The sequence below is a fragment of the Gadus chalcogrammus genome, chromosome 8 (assembly GCF_026213295.1).
Source record: "Gadus chalcogrammus isolate NIFS_2021 chromosome 8, NIFS_Gcha_1.0, whole genome shotgun sequence".
Classification (NCBI taxonomy): Eukaryota; Metazoa; Chordata; class Actinopteri; order Gadiformes; family Gadidae; genus Gadus; species Gadus chalcogrammus.
Genome location: NC_079419.1, coordinates 9,128,991 through 9,144,565, shown reverse-complemented (window position 1 = coordinate 9,144,565; position 15,575 = coordinate 9,128,991). Strand labels below are relative to the sequence as shown.

Genomic DNA, 15,575 nt, shown 5'->3' with positions numbered 1-15,575 from the left:
TCTCACTGGCTCTCCGTGGTCTCAGTCAGCGGTTAGTTCCGGAGGCTCTCGTCTTAACTCTGCCTGTCCTTCCAGGAGAGGAGTACACAATGGACCCGTTCCGCTGGGACTTTTTGGGGAAGAATGTGACTTTCATGGCTGTGGAGGGCTTTGTCTTCTTCCTGCTAAATCTCCTTATCCAGTACCGCTTCTTCCTCGACCACTGGTAAGGCCCTGGCTCCCAGAACCAGCTTCATGCCAGCGGAGACCTTTCTTATGCCTTGGCTATCACATGGCCTCTATCTATTTAACATTATTTGCAGAATGTACGGTATATATTATTCGCTGAGGTGAATAATTGTTTTACTCTATACTACACGAGAATACAAAAAAAAAAAGAAAAAGATATTAGCGAACAAAGCGATGAAACAATATCCCGAGGTTGAGATCTCAATCCTGGGATATTGCCCAATATCCCGAGATAGCGAACCAATCAAATTGCGCCATCTTAGGAGGTTCACGTGTAGCATACACTAATCATAGATATCTTCATATTTGTGCCATTGATAAAGAGATTCGTGTTCTGGTGTTGTAACTGGTGTTTGTCGCGATCCTAGATGGGATCCGTTTTTTTAAATCCTGATCTTAATAATATAAAGATCATACGGATCAAACGCATCATAGCAAGGCCCAGCCAATGTCGGTGCTCTCCCTCATCGAGTTGGACGTTCTCGCCCCCCGCTAGGTTGTCCGACCGCCAGCGACCTCCCATCCAAGACGAGGATGAGGACGTGGCGGAGGAGAGGCAGAGGATCTACGAGGGAGGGAGCAGGGGGGACATCCTGTACATCAAGGACCTCTGCAAGGTAGACCACGCCGTGTCCACCAAAAACTAAACACGTGTATCAAGTAATTATATTTTAATACATACACACAAAAATAACAAAATATCGTTAGGGTAAGTAGGTAAGAATGAATACCGGCATGTACCAAATATGGTTTGATATTCGAATGGCTGCCGTTTGAGATGCTCCTTTCGGACTCATGGTGCATTGAGTGTAATGTAATCCAACAGCCCCGAGTACGGACTGGCCTTTGGGTGAAGCCTCTTCTCTGTGTCTCAGTAACACAAGAGCAAGTTTAATCGGTCTGTGATGTGAATAAGTAAAGCTTCACCAAGTGTTGCACAACATAGAGGAATCCTATACGAGTATAAGAGTATAAGAGTAGGACACATTTAAAATTTAGATAGATGGTACCTTTGGTACCTGAGCAGTGGGATGTGATGATGAAGACAAAGAACATGCTTTAGGAGCAATGCCACTAAATTACATCGATAAAGTACTTGCATATTCATGTATTATTCATGATGTTTATATAAAGTTGTGTACAATATAGTGCTGCTAGGCAGTAGTACAATGTGAGGACACTTGTGGCCCTTCAGCATTCAATGACACCTGCCTTCTCAGGGTAGTAATGAGTCATTGCAACTAAATACCATTCAGAAAGTCGTCATACACAACTGCCCATTTACAGTCAACCGTTTTATTGACAATCCATGTTCAGTTCAGAGAGTGCTAAATGTACAATCAATCTCTTCTGTCAATAGACCGTTTTCAAAGAGGTGTCAGCGTTGGACAAACACAGGTGTAGCTCATAAAAGTAATGACGGGTCTGCTCCTTTGATGTACCAGCAAATGGATATTAGACCAGTGAAGTTATGTCTGGTACCGTACCGTGGTAGGTTAAAGTAGCAGAGGTTGTGTTGTCCTGCCCCTTCAGTGTGGGTGAGGTAACATGTAGAATTCACATTAAACAGCTCAGTTCATTATAAACTTGAGGTCGTCAAAGGCCAACACATTTAAAGAGACTGGGAACCTTCTTTCTATTCTAAACCAAATAAACATAATTAAAATACCTTCAAAATCAAATAATTAATCATTTCCATTAGTTTATAAAAGCGGCAAAATGTAACGGATAATTTCCAACCGAGTGCTTTATGGAAAGTTGTTCAGGGTTGTTGTCTGTCATGAACCGTGCGGTTGTGTGTCCGTCTGTCCCCTCCGTGCACAGACGTACGTGGGCAGAAAGAGGGCAGCGGTGGACCGGATATGTGTGGGCGTCCCTCCAGGAGAGGTACGCACCGACCCACATAGACACACTGCAACACATTGCCAATATCCTCACTTAATAACATATGCCGTTGTTATTATTATAGAGAAAACTAATATCGATGGTAATCATGATCAAATATTTTTAGAATCGACTTATTCTGTGCTGCTTTTTAATAAAAAAAATATGGTTCATGCTTTATTTATTTTAGCACTTAATCACTTCAGTGCTTCTTGCAGAATGTTGATGCACTTTAAGTTGTCTCATCAAAGTCATTATCAGCAGCAACAGGAATGAATAATCCCTTCTAGAAACTACTTTATGAGTCACAAAATGAGTAAGTGCCATCACTGCTCTCTAGGTCCAAAAAACAACAGCAATCTTCGGTCCATTAACGTACACCCACCTTATTTTGCTGTTGTTTTTGATTGATCAAATATTTCTTTATTTTTCGAAAAACATATTATTGTTAAAATTACCTAAATATCTTAATGACACAAATTGAAGCTGACATGTATACGGCTTGAGTCCAAAGAAGCTATGGAGTATTATTAAAAATGGAGGGTGAGCAATTGGATAGGGTAAGCTTATCTTTGCCTATCTTATGGTATTGCTATTATCTATTTTGGAGTATAGCTATGGTGATTTCACATCTCCTGTTTCAGTGCTTTGGCCTGTTGGGGGTTAATGGTGCAGGCAAGACGACCACGTTCAAAATGCTGACTGGAGACTCAGACGTGAGTGCGGGGGAGGCCACTGTGTTGGGCTACAGGTACGTACAACCCCCCATCCATGTCCACTCATCTCTGACAGCCTGCTTCTGTTGTGTGTTGCTGTTTTAAAGCTGCTGTCTGTTAGATTGGAGAGTTGTAAAGAGTTGGAATCAGAAAAGAGTAGAAGAGAGCACGATTTTGAAACTAAACATCCAAAAAAACGTCCATATCCGTTCCCTCCCTCCTGATGATTCTCTATCATTTAGAGGCGTCGAATTTCAAGCACTTGTGGAGGACAGGCAAGATGGATTCTCTTATCAAATCAGGGAAGAGATGTCCTGATAGGTCAGAAATGAGCCGGGAACGGTCTAAAATCCTCCAGAACAAATATTATCACAGCGCACTTCACTCCTTAATAACTGACTGATGCATGTGGCATTTTAAAACAATTAAACCAAAGTAAAGCTCTTAAAGTCATCTATTTTTTACTTTAATTTTATCTTCAATTTATTTCGGTTTTACTTTTGCCCCATTATCCCAGTGGTAGGGAATGTACTGAGCTTCATCATGCGACCAACAAAGTTCGTATTTTATTCTCCACACGTTTCTAAGAATTGAACATTGATTTAGGGCAACGTCAATGCATCTCTAAATGGTGGAAGCACCGGTGGGACTCCCTGGTGGAGGAGGTAGGACATGGGGAAGGAGGGGGAGGGTAATGTCTGGAAAGTGCAATTTGGAAGTGATGGTTTCCCAAGCCTCCTGTAAGAGGGGCCAGGAAGATTAACACAAACACTGACCTTGCATTATACATGCTATGTTTAATATTTGTATGCCCCAGACAGGCCTATGTACACACGCACGCAAACACACACTCGCACACACACACACGCACGCACGCACACACACAGACGCACGCACGCACGCACGCACGCACGCACGCACGCACGCACGCACGCACGCACGCACGCACGCACGCACGCACGCACGTACGCACAAGCACAAATATGCACAAGCACAAACAAATATGCGCAAGCACACACAGTTTTAAATGGCAGCCTAATAATAGCATGGCAAATGGGGACATGCCTTGTCCTTATGGGTTTGTGTGTGTGGTGAATGTGTTGTTGTTTTTAGTTATACCTTGATATTTAGTTGCCGGTGGACATTCTACTTTAAATACTAAACTGAGTGAAACCGGACATCGGGAATTATAATGATCATAATCACTGGTTACGGTGTATAAAATAAACCACAACGGGAGTCTTGTTGTCGGGACATAACAACAACAGGGGCGGTGATGCAGATAAAGCAAAGCCGTGGTCGCTAACCACCGCAAGAGAACATTATTTTACCAATAGCAGGGACAGCCCAGAGTAGTCGATTTACCACAGTAACAGTGATTAAATATGAGGTACTTATTGACGTTTTATTGACTCAATCAGCTGACATTTGAATAATGTTTCTTGGCGCTTTGAGCCTATTGCTTCTGTGGGAGACACCTGATCGATAGTTGTATGTGACCGTTTTTTAATGTTGGATTTGTTCACACTGATTCATAACTGTTAAAGGCCAGAGGTGTCTGGCTTTATAAAAATAATGCACACCCCATTGAAAAATATGCACACTGTTGGAAACGTTGTTGACCAATCAGGATCTAGTATTGAACCAGACTGTGGTATAATGAGATGTAAACATAAAGGTGAAGGTTAAAATGTGTGTCCATTTTAATCAAACTAATGAATGTGGAGGAGGAGAGAAGCTTTGACTGTACCTCAGAAGCGTATGTCTGGGTGCACCTACTCACTCACTCACTCAATCATACTCACTCATTCAATCCATTACTCACTCCATCACTCACTCACTCACTCACTCACTCACTCACTCACTCACTCACTCACTCACTCACTCACTCACTCACTCACTCACTCACTCACTCACTCACTCACTCACTCACTCACTCACTCACTCACTCACTCACTCACTCACTCTCACACACACCCACCCACCCACTCACTCACTCACTCACTCACTCACTCACTCACTCACTCACTCACTCACTCACTCACTCACTCACTCACTCACTCACTCACTCACTCACTCACTCACTCACTCACTCACTCACTCACTCACTCACTCACTCACTCACTCACTCACTCACTCACTCACTCACTCCGTGCGTCTCCTGTGTGGCCTTCCCCCAGCATCCTGTCGGACATCCTGGACGTGCACCAGAACATGGGCTACTGCCCGCAGTTCGACGCCATCGACGAGCTGCTGACGGGCCGGGAGCACCTGTACCTCTACGCCCGGCTGCGGGGGGTCCCCGAGTCGGAGATCCCCAGGGTGAGTGCCCCCCAACCCCAGGGTCCGGGACCTCCACAGGGCGACCGACCCGGGTCCGCAGCCAGGGGGGGTTGTGTTTATCCGGCTGCTAGATAACATGGAACCCGGCCTTGGCTTGTTTAATGTCCCCCAAAGACATTTTTATCAGCCTGGAAGAGCAGCGTCAGTGTGGGCTCACTGGGCTGTGTTGTTATTTATCCTGCTATTTTACGCTCTACATTTTAATCAAAGGTTGGATAAAATGTTGATGGGCACAGTGTGTAATCGACAAAGACAAAACACACACACGCACGCACGCACACACACACACACACACACACACACACACACACACACACACACACACACACACACACACACACACACACACACACACACACACACACACACACACACACACACTCACTACCTTAGCAACACACACACACTCAATTAACCTTTTTAGCAAACACACACATACACAATTAACCTTTTTAGCAAACACACACACACCCTCAGCACACGCACACAAATCAACCCCAGATCACACACACACACACACACACACACCTTCACACTCAATTAACCTGAACAGTGTCTGGTCCGTTGAACGAGCCGCATGCCTCCCCTGTGGCCTGCAGGTGGCGGCGTGGGGCATCCAGAAGCTGGGACTGACGGAGTACGCTGGCCGCTGTGCAGGCACCTACAGCGGGGGCAACAAGCGCAAGCTCTCCACCGCCATCGCCATGATTGGCTGCCCGGCGCTGGTGCTGCTGGTAAGCGGGCCAATGGCGCCCCCCCCCCCGCGTACGGGGCCCCATTGTCAGGGTTGTTGAGTTTTATGTGGAGATTTGTCAATGAAATGGGTCTATGGGCCCAGATGGGAAACCATATGCGCTCAGTCAAGAAGGGCCTGGTAGGTGTTTCTACATTGGCAGAGCGGGGCGCGCTCTCTAAGTCAAACTGGCACGCGTGCGGAATCTGTGCCATATGCCGGAGAGAGATTAGGATTTGTTTTGTTTGGGTTCAATTCCGAAAAAAAATGTTTTATGTGTTTGTGAGTTCTGAGCCTCAGGTTTGCCCCTCCTCCTCCTCCTCCTCCTCCTCCTCCCCCTCCTCCTCCTCCTCCTCCTCCTCCTGGTGTCTGTGTTCAGGATGAGCCCACCACGGGCATGGACCCCCACTCCCGCCGCTTCCTGTGGAACGCCATCATGAGCGTCATCCAGGATGGGAGGGCCGTGGTGCTCACCTCACACAGGTGGACTTCATCACACACAGACACACACACACACACACACACACACACACACACACACACACACACACACACACACACACACGGGCCCCTTGACGCAACAGCTTGGCCCAATAGGGGGCTAACCGTTGTCTGTTTTTATATGTTAATAAAGCTGCCAGGGTGTTGTTGATTGTACCGTGACCGTGACGATAATGAATTGCCTTGTGTTCATCGGCGCGAATCGTGAACGTGGGCATGTGTCGGCTATTAAAGTAAAAACCAACAGCTGTGCTTACAAATGGAGACTGATGACTGATGCTGTTGTTGTGGTTGTTGTTGTTTTTTGTTGTGGTTCCCAGCATGGAAGAGTGTGAGGCGCTCTGCACTCGGCTGGCCATCATGGTGAACGGGACCTTCAAATGTCTGGGCACCATCCAGCATCTCAAATACAAGTGAGCGCCTCTCTTCCCGTACACCCAGGGTGGGGGTCCCTGCTGCCGGGCTGAGATGTATTGGGTTCCAACAGTGCCATTTGTTATCTCTGCATTGTCTCGCAGTGCTACCTTCAAAAGGTGTGTGTCAGGGGGTTCCTGGGAAAACGGCACCCAGCGTTGTTTCAGCGCATGAAGGATGGATGGGTTGTCCCCTCTTGTTTAGAAAGGGTTTCATCACGGGGACATTCTCAGAGGCTTCGCAGGCTCCGTGTTCAAATGCCACGTGCTCACCCCCAAAGGAGTATTCGTTTCATTGGAGAAAGGGTCCACTGGGTTCTGATTACCTTGACTGTACTGCAATACGGTGGGCCGGTGTGTGATGTCGTGCGGGGTGGCGCTGGGTCAAAGTTGAAATAATTTCAAACGCGAGCGAGTCCTCTCTGCGGCACACTGCCACGAGGTCGTGCCCATGGCCCCTCCGTCCTCTGGATTTTCCACAGCGTTTTCTCTGTCGGAAAATCTGGAGGGGCTGGCAGTCCAACCGAGACTCTACTGGACTTTCTGTCTAATCCTCTGATCCACAAGAGCACTGCAGGGGGGCTGTGAAAAACATTAACAAAATAAAGATAAATTGACTTGACTTACACAAACATTTATTCAAAATTACATAAATTCTCTATATTGTTTGGTAAATATAGTAATAAGGCTTATTATTCTTGCAAATGACGGTTTTCTTTAAACCGCGGCGGTTTCTGATCATGCGTTACGTGATCCACACACATTGTACTCGGTTGTTGATCTCTTAACTGTTTGCAAATGAGGAGGTCTTCGTAAGCTCTTGATGATAATCTAGTGTCTGACCCGAGTCACAGGTGGAGACGCCCTGCCCTAAGCAGTGGTCAGAGCTCACCCACTGTCCCCCACCAGGGGTCGAGAGTTAGTGGAGAAGCAGCAATGTTTGGCCTCTATTTGTTATGAATAATCATGCTTATTTCCATTTGAAGAATCAAAGAATTCTTTGTGTCGTCTCGGATTGCTTCTCCATGTGCTTCAAGAAATTGAGCCTTTTTGAGGGTTTGCAATTGACGTCTGAAGAAATACAAAAACTCAGCCGCTCGACTTCTCTCTCTCAAATTGGAGATGGGCCCAGGAGTGGCCCCAGGAGAGAGGCCCTCACCGATGGGAGACGGGGCTCGTGCACTTGACACGCTCGCTCCCACTTGCCTCAAATAGCAATGGAAGGAAACCTACTTCATCTCTCTCTCGACTTGACTTCATCTTTCTCTCTATTCGACTTCACAATGCATTAGAAAACCAAATACCTTGGTTTACTGGCATAATCTTATCTATCTTACCAATTCTCTAGCGATCTATCTCTCTATCTTTACTGTTTGCAAATGAGGTGCTATCTCTCTCTGCCTCCGTCCCCGTCTATTATAGGGATTTAGTGAACAACAACAAAAGATTTCCTTGGCTCTTGCCTCCAGGTTTCTACCCCTTTGCTGATGACTCAATACAATGATTTGATCAATCTTTAAAGGTCCGGGAACAAACTCCTACCTCTGGGATCCTATTGTTGTTACTTAATTGTTGTTGTGTTGCTATTTATTCACAAGTCCTACATGTCCTCAAGATAGTGGACTATTTAACTTGTAGCCGACATCTAGGTATTTTCACTTTACTTTGGGGACCTATAGCATAAAAGACACTAGTAAGGTCTTTTTTCTTCCCAAATCCCTATAAAGAAGGGGACATATTTATTTAAGCAGCGATTAACCAAGAGAATGTATAAAACATTTTTAGAGCCTCAATGACGGAAAACCCAAAAAAAGGAAAATGAGAAAAATGTGTGTTGGCTTTATGCGTCCCCTCTTTTTACGAGGTTTACACGGTTTCATAAAGTCCCCGGCCTGCTCATCAGCAGAAAGTATCGCTGAGCCAGGGCAACAGCAGGGGGTCCCTGAGCGTGGTCGCCAGTGCACACCGGAGGGTATGGAGGAGACAGGCAGCGCTAGACACAGATAAGAGGGTCAGCGGAGGACGCCGGTCTCAATCTCCCTGGCGACACTGGCAACCACCTGCCCTCCGTCGGTCCGCAAATAGAAAATCGGAGCCGTATTGATCACCCGGTATCGATGTTTCAATCCCGAGCTCATTAAAGCAACGATTTGCTTTAAGTAGCGATCTAATCTATAGAGGCATCTCTGTATGTAACTCCGTCTCCCCCGCCCCCCTTTCAGGTTCGGGGACGGCTACGTGGTGACCATGAAGGTCAGGTCGTCGGGCCCCGGGGCCCCCCCGGACCTGGGCCCCGCCGAGAGCTTCATGGAGAGCAGCTTCGCGGGCTGCGTGCAGCGGGAGAAGCACTACAACACGCTGCAGTACGAGATCGCCTCCTCGTCCCTGGCGCGCATCTTCCAGCTCGTGGCGGCCAACAAGGAGCGCCTCAGCATCGAGGACTACTCGGTGACCCAGACCACGCTCGACCAGGTACCGGATCATGTGGTATCGCTTAGGCAGGGATTCTCATCCCAACCCTCCTGGGGAATGGAAACGCGGGGCCGCAGTCAAACCGTTTATTGACCCCGGTTTGCAGACAGCAGCGGTTGATTAAATGGGATTCCGGGTCTCTCATCTCAGACACCTCACAGTTGTGTGTTTCACAAGCTTTTTTCGATTGAATACACCTTTGTGGGATGTCATATCTTCAGGCATTGATCGCGTCTCCTTTGTGAGATGTGAATGAAATAAAAGCCAGGTATTTTTCTACTTTCCATCTGGAATCCGTGACCTTGTTATCAGAAGCTGTGCCCCCTCCCCTGCAAGGCTACGATTCAGTCCGCTCTCTTTGTTGTCTCCCCTCCGTTTATTTATTCCATTCAAGGGTTGCGTGATATCAGCTAGTTATTATCGTTCTGTCTACTCCCCATGATCTCTCCCCATATCATCGAGGTTCACAGTTCAACCGTCAAAACATAGCTCGGTGTAGAAGTGAATGAGAGCACATCTTCTTACATCATGTGTTGCTACGCTCTCTTCTGCCACGGGATAGAAGCAATCCTTTGCCCCCTTTTCCCCATTCTTGTTTCAAATATAATAGATGCATTACAAATCATTATAAGGCTAGGCAGGTTTTAGTAAAAGACGAGTAGTGATGAAGTTTGACCTTCGTAAGCTTGCTATTCATAACTTGGTGTAAGTAGGCCAGGCTAGGCCTTTTGAATACATTATTAAATCTGCATTATATCAAGCTATCGGTTTCCTCAAACTGCATGACTTTGATGAGCAGTTTCTTCTGCCGATGGAGAGACGTAGCCAGCCGGCTTGGGAGCAGCGAGCATCGTATTTCATGTTTTTCTCTGTATTCTGCATGCATGCCGATATATTTAGAGACATAATATTACCTTTCTCGTTCCAATTCCTCTTCATAAGCTTCACCTGCTTTTTAAGACGGTGGAGCGAGGATGGAATCAGCCTGCGCTAACTTTCATCCATATGTTTACAGCCTAAGCACACATCAAAAAACACATCGAGTTTAATGTATAATAAAGGTCATTCATTAATTCTGCCTTCCGAAAAATAATGTTTTACAACCCTAATCCTGTTCTACTCGGAAGGGATTTAAGCCGTTCACAAACAGGGGCTGTCGCATCACATTTTTATAACTAGCTCACTCACAGTGATGGCGCTAGCTGCCATTTTAGCACCTTCCCTGTCATAGGCAGTTGCTAAAGCACGTTCCACTGATTGGCTGACGTCAGCTCAAATTCACTAGCCTCCAATGACAGCAGCGCACAGTAAACACGACCCCAGATCAGTGGCATGTGGAGAAATTTGAGAGTGTAAAAATTGAACGACTGCTTCAAATGAGACCTTTACTTTGAGACAGTACTGATATTGATGCGTCATGATTGTATGCAATCGTTATATACAGTTCTATTGGAAAACGCCAAACCCTTTTTTCCTTTCCTGTGGGAAGAGCTAAAAGACAGAAGAAAGAAGTCTCTCACACATAGGCTACACTTGAGCTTAGACGTGTGGGCAGCTTATTTTCACACTTGGGACCAAGAAAGTCAGACAAATCCATTCAAATATAATTCTCTCAGAAAGACTATTCACTGCAAGTGGATGTTGTCAGCTCCTTCCACGGACGCCCTGCTCAAAATTCAGTGAAAACTCTCCAACATGTTTTATGCAGCAGACATGCTATACAGGACCCGGCTCAAATTAGTACTAGGGGACGCGTGCCGGATGGCATGACATCAGATCAATAATCATTCGGAAACGGCAATTAAGGGCGGCTCGGTGCCTCAACTAATGACTTAATGCGATGGTTTCCACGAATTTGGACGAATCAAAAGTCTGTTTTAATCAGTATTTTATGTGCAATCCACCCACACTCCAAGACCTTTATATATATGTGTTGAATATCCTTATCCAATCTATCCATTATTCAACACACAAAAAAAAAGGATGTTTGAACTGCATGAACTGGAATTGAGATGTTGGAACGGGTGAGGAACTCGCCGCTTGACAACAATATGATTGAAACGCTGGAGGCTCTCCTGTTCCAAAACACATATCAACGTAATGCAAAACGTGTTTGCGAAATGTCTGAAAAACGATTCGCTTGACATTTGGTTAACGCGTATTTGTTACCTACTTGCGTCCCTACTAACCATTTCGGCCGTGTAGTTTGGATTTTGACCTACAGTCCTATGCTACATGTCATTCCCTCTCTCTTTCTGTCTCTCACCACTCCTATCCATAAATGAATAAAAAAAAAAAAGCCATTAAAATATAAATATATATATAAATAAATAATTCATTAAATTCATTAAAACGGCCTGTATATCACGAGAGACGTTGTTTTCAATTATCTAAAGGTTAATAAACCGTGTTATCTTGTGCGGCTTGCTCTTTAAAACATAATTTCAATGACTCAATGAAACAAATAGGAAATGTATTTGTTTTGTTCTACAAGACTAAGTGGCCTTTACACACTAAAAAAGAAAAGTACAACTTTAGTACACCGGGAAATGATGCCTAAGATCCACAGAGCCGTCCGATTCGGTGCAGCTCGGAGCGGGACAGCTCGTTGACGCTAAAACTGGCTCACGTTCCCACCGCCGACAGTACCTATATGGTAGGGCAGGGTTTAAGCTGGACGGCGATAGCCGCGGCGGCTACGTAAGCATTGTGACATCATAGCAGCGCGACACAGTGTAGCCTGCTACTACATTTAATGAAAAAGAAGAACGCAACACATTGAACAAAGAGCAACAATGTAGGACGTCCGAGAACGACGGCAAACTCTTGCGTGACATTTTATTCAATAAACGAAGCCTTCGGCATTGTCCAGAAATATCTTGCGGGTTCTGTGTTTGTTTGTTTTTATCCCTCTGTCGCACGGAAGTGACGATTCTGTCGACCAATCAATCAACGGCGTGTGTAGCTCCATCTTTTCGAAATATAGGTACGGCTCAGGGCGCTCAATTTGGGACCCTGCCCAACTTTTGGCGGTGGAAACGCCAATATAAGTGGAGAAACGGGGCATAAGAATGACAACAGGAAGGTGTTTGTGTACAGAGACTTTAGCTGTGTTCGAAATCGTTCCCTATACACTCGTTCCCTATTCCCTATATAGTGTACATGATATAGTGCACTATATAGGGAATAGGGAACGAGAATTCGGACACTACGCTGAACATTTCTAAACGTCATTTGCGTCAGTAAATGCGCCGGGTATTTGTGTGACGCAGACAGATGCGCCCACATCAAGTAAACAAACCGGGCACTCACGACGAAAGCTGGAGGTTGTATTGATGTTGAATGTTACATTTCCTTGTTTTATTCATTTTGAATGTTAAATATTCTATGTTAAATCCCAAATAAATTGTTGACATTTCTAAACGAAAGCCGGAGACTCCATCATTAAATGTATTCGTTTTCGCGGTTATTCGGCTTCTTCTTCTCCCCTGGAAAAATACAACCGCATTGCATTGTGGTATACGGGAGTAACATGTAGGGAACATCGTATGTACCCTATTTTAAGTCCACTATATAGTGCCCTATATAGTGGACCACTGAGAATTCGAACACCCTAGTAAATGGCGTGCACCCTATTTAGTGCACTACATCCATGATAGGGAACGATTTCGAACACAGCTTTTGTCGTCCTGGTGACTCATGTCTTTTCCACGCAGGTGTTTGTGAACTTCGCCAAGCTGCAGGCGGGAGAGGACGATGACGTCATCTCACGTCGACGCAAAGCTAGCACGCACAAAAGAAAGATCACACCGCTCCGGAGAAAGAAATGAAAAGAAGATAGGACCAACTACCCCCCTCCAATCGTGTAGGACACAAAAACTCTCCTTTTATCCACTGGAAAGATTCCACCAGATTCCAGACAATTTAACTCTCAAAACCAGAAGAGGAAATTGAGGCCGCTCACCTGTCAAATCATGGGCCAAAACCAAAAGTTTGCAACATTTATATTTGTTTTCATCCTGCTAGAATGGCGATGACTCATTCTGGTCGGCTTATTTGAGAACAAAATTACATTTGTAATGCTTTTTGCTCGAGGAATCCACACCTGCAATCCACTGAAGATGATATATTCTGTTTTATATTAATGTGTATATATTGTTATATATATGTTTGAGAACAGTAAGCACTTTTGAAGCAAGTCGTTTTTACACTCACTACTCCTTTGTACATGTACCCAGCGTAAATGAACCATCACTCCATTGTTGTTCATTCATTAGCTCTGCTCTTTCATTCATAATTAATTATTCAGGTGTGGTTTGCATTGCCAGCGCTGCATTGACTCTCACTCAATCTTCCTGGTTGGGTGTTTAAGCGCTTCCTTCGCCTGCCAACCTTCCTTGCCCACAAATATGTGCATGTAAAGATGTCATGCGACATGCTTTAGCTTTTGCCATCGCCCTCGACCAACGCCGACCCACTCTTCTTGGGGATTTATAACTGCTCACGGGACTCTGTTTTTGGGACTCTGTTTTTTGATCCACCATCAGCACAATGCAATACGCCTCAGAAGACCACTCCACAGGCGCTTACTGCTGGGCTGAGTCAGAACTGCGATGGACACGCACGCCCGCACAAACACAGATACATACACTTCATTCTTCTTTATTTCTCTCTATGCTACTTACCCACTTTCCAAGCTGATTTATGCGGCAACATCAATTAAAATAACCTGGTTTTAATAAACATCAGCGCTTCTGTTGTCGAATTCCCCACTTCGGCAATGTTTGGCATTCACAGGGCGAACCGTCGCACAACAACACAGGCTTTTATTTTCCTCCCTGTTTTCATCTCCCACAGAGCAGGGACAGAACCGCTCAGTCCGTAATGACGGCGAGGAGTCTCCCTCGAGACTAGACTTTGAAGGAGTAGACGTCAACGCTGTAGGTCGGCGGCGGCGGCGGCGGCGTCGTCGTGGGCCGGGGTACCATGGCGACGGCGTTCCCGAATCGTCTGGCACACGTCCTGCTCGGCCCCAATGTGTCTCGACACCGCTTCCAATTATCCGCTCCGACCTGCCGCCGGGAGCAATGACACCGCCATCAGCTGCCCACGGGCCACACTCGACAAGGGCCAGGGAGGTGAAGGTGCGATCAGGGGGAGCGGCGGCACTCCGCAGACTGCCATCGTGTCACAGATCAGTTCTCTTGCGTGTGTCGGCGCGGCGGCGCCTTCTGCTTTATCCCTCATATGCTCGTCCGCAGCGCTGGGGATCAGGCGTAGGGACACAGCGGGGCATCGCGGGGGGGAGAGGCGGCAGGTGGGCAGAGTTCAAGGTATGTTTGTGCCAAGGTGAAAGATTCAAGGGGTTGTTTACCTGGAGCAACACAGAGTTGTGTGGCTGTAGCGAGATGAAATGGCAAGGGGGAAACACGCACAAACTCGCTCAGTCTGCAAAATATTTCTGAACCAGCCAGAAAGTCCAATTAACCGGTGACTTGTAACTGTATTTGTCTTGATGTCTTGGGATGAAAGCTTGCCTGCTTTGGGTAGAATATAGGCAATCTTGTATTGCATGTTGTATAATAATGATTTGACACGAAAACATCTATCTTAATGGGAAATGTGTTAGGTCAACAAGTCAGATGAGGCATATCATTTTATACAAAGTGTTTTGGTCGAATTGAAGCGGAAACATTCTGCTGCGATAAATCATCCAGATTTATTTTGAAGTCATCTCTTTTGAGGCGAAAGTTAAATACATTTGGAAATCTATAAAAATGTATGAGAGGGGGCTTTATACCTTAAATAAGCCAAAACAAAAAGGCTTAACAAACTCTGAGACACTTGGGTAAAATAAATAATCCAGATTTGGTTGAGTCATCATTCATTGGTAAAAAAGTTTATTTTGGAATGTTTTGTGAATGTCCAACGGCAAACTGACTTTACCGTTCCAATGAAGTGGTTGGTCAGCGATGAGTACCACCTTCATTCACATAGTGAATCCAATTTTATGAAGAGCTGCTTGTCAGCGGTTCTTCTCCTGCACTCATCAGGATGTTGAATAATTAACCATTACCACAAGTGGATCTGATACACTGAAGGATTGGGTCTACGCATAGATTTACATGAGTTTTAATATTAGAATTATACCCTATGGTATGGTTGCCATAGAAAATACTTTTACTCTGCCCCAAGTCTCGTGGCCTGCTGCTTCACACTAGTCTTGGCTACCATGTATTATTAGCATCCAACAGTGGATGGATTTGGCGAATGCCGACAGGCCCC

The 15,575-nt window shown here is 45.7% G+C and overlaps 1 protein-coding gene across 1 annotated transcript in view; it reads left to right on the top strand.

Moving 5' to 3' along the window:
* LOC130387999 (retinal-specific phospholipid-transporting ATPase ABCA4-like) overlaps nt 1–14,016 on the top strand; it is a 52,807-nt gene extending 38,791 nt beyond the window's left edge. Inside the window, exons 40-49 of the mRNA XM_056597296.1 lie at nt 76–205; nt 725–845; nt 2,053–2,115; nt 2,757–2,863; nt 5,009–5,150; nt 5,771–5,905; nt 6,284–6,387; nt 6,726–6,818; nt 9,041–9,290; nt 13,007–14,016. Of these exons, the coding sequence (XP_056453271.1) occupies nt 76–205; nt 725–845; nt 2,053–2,115; nt 2,757–2,863; nt 5,009–5,150; nt 5,771–5,905; nt 6,284–6,387; nt 6,726–6,818; nt 9,041–9,290; nt 13,007–13,120 (1,259 nt within the window). The 3' untranslated portion in view covers nt 13,121–14,016. The remainder of the gene's footprint in view (nt 1–75; nt 206–724; nt 846–2,052; nt 2,116–2,756; nt 2,864–5,008; nt 5,151–5,770; nt 5,906–6,283; nt 6,388–6,725; nt 6,819–9,040; nt 9,291–13,006) is intronic.
* Nucleotides 14,017–15,575: the final 1,559 nt, after the last annotated feature.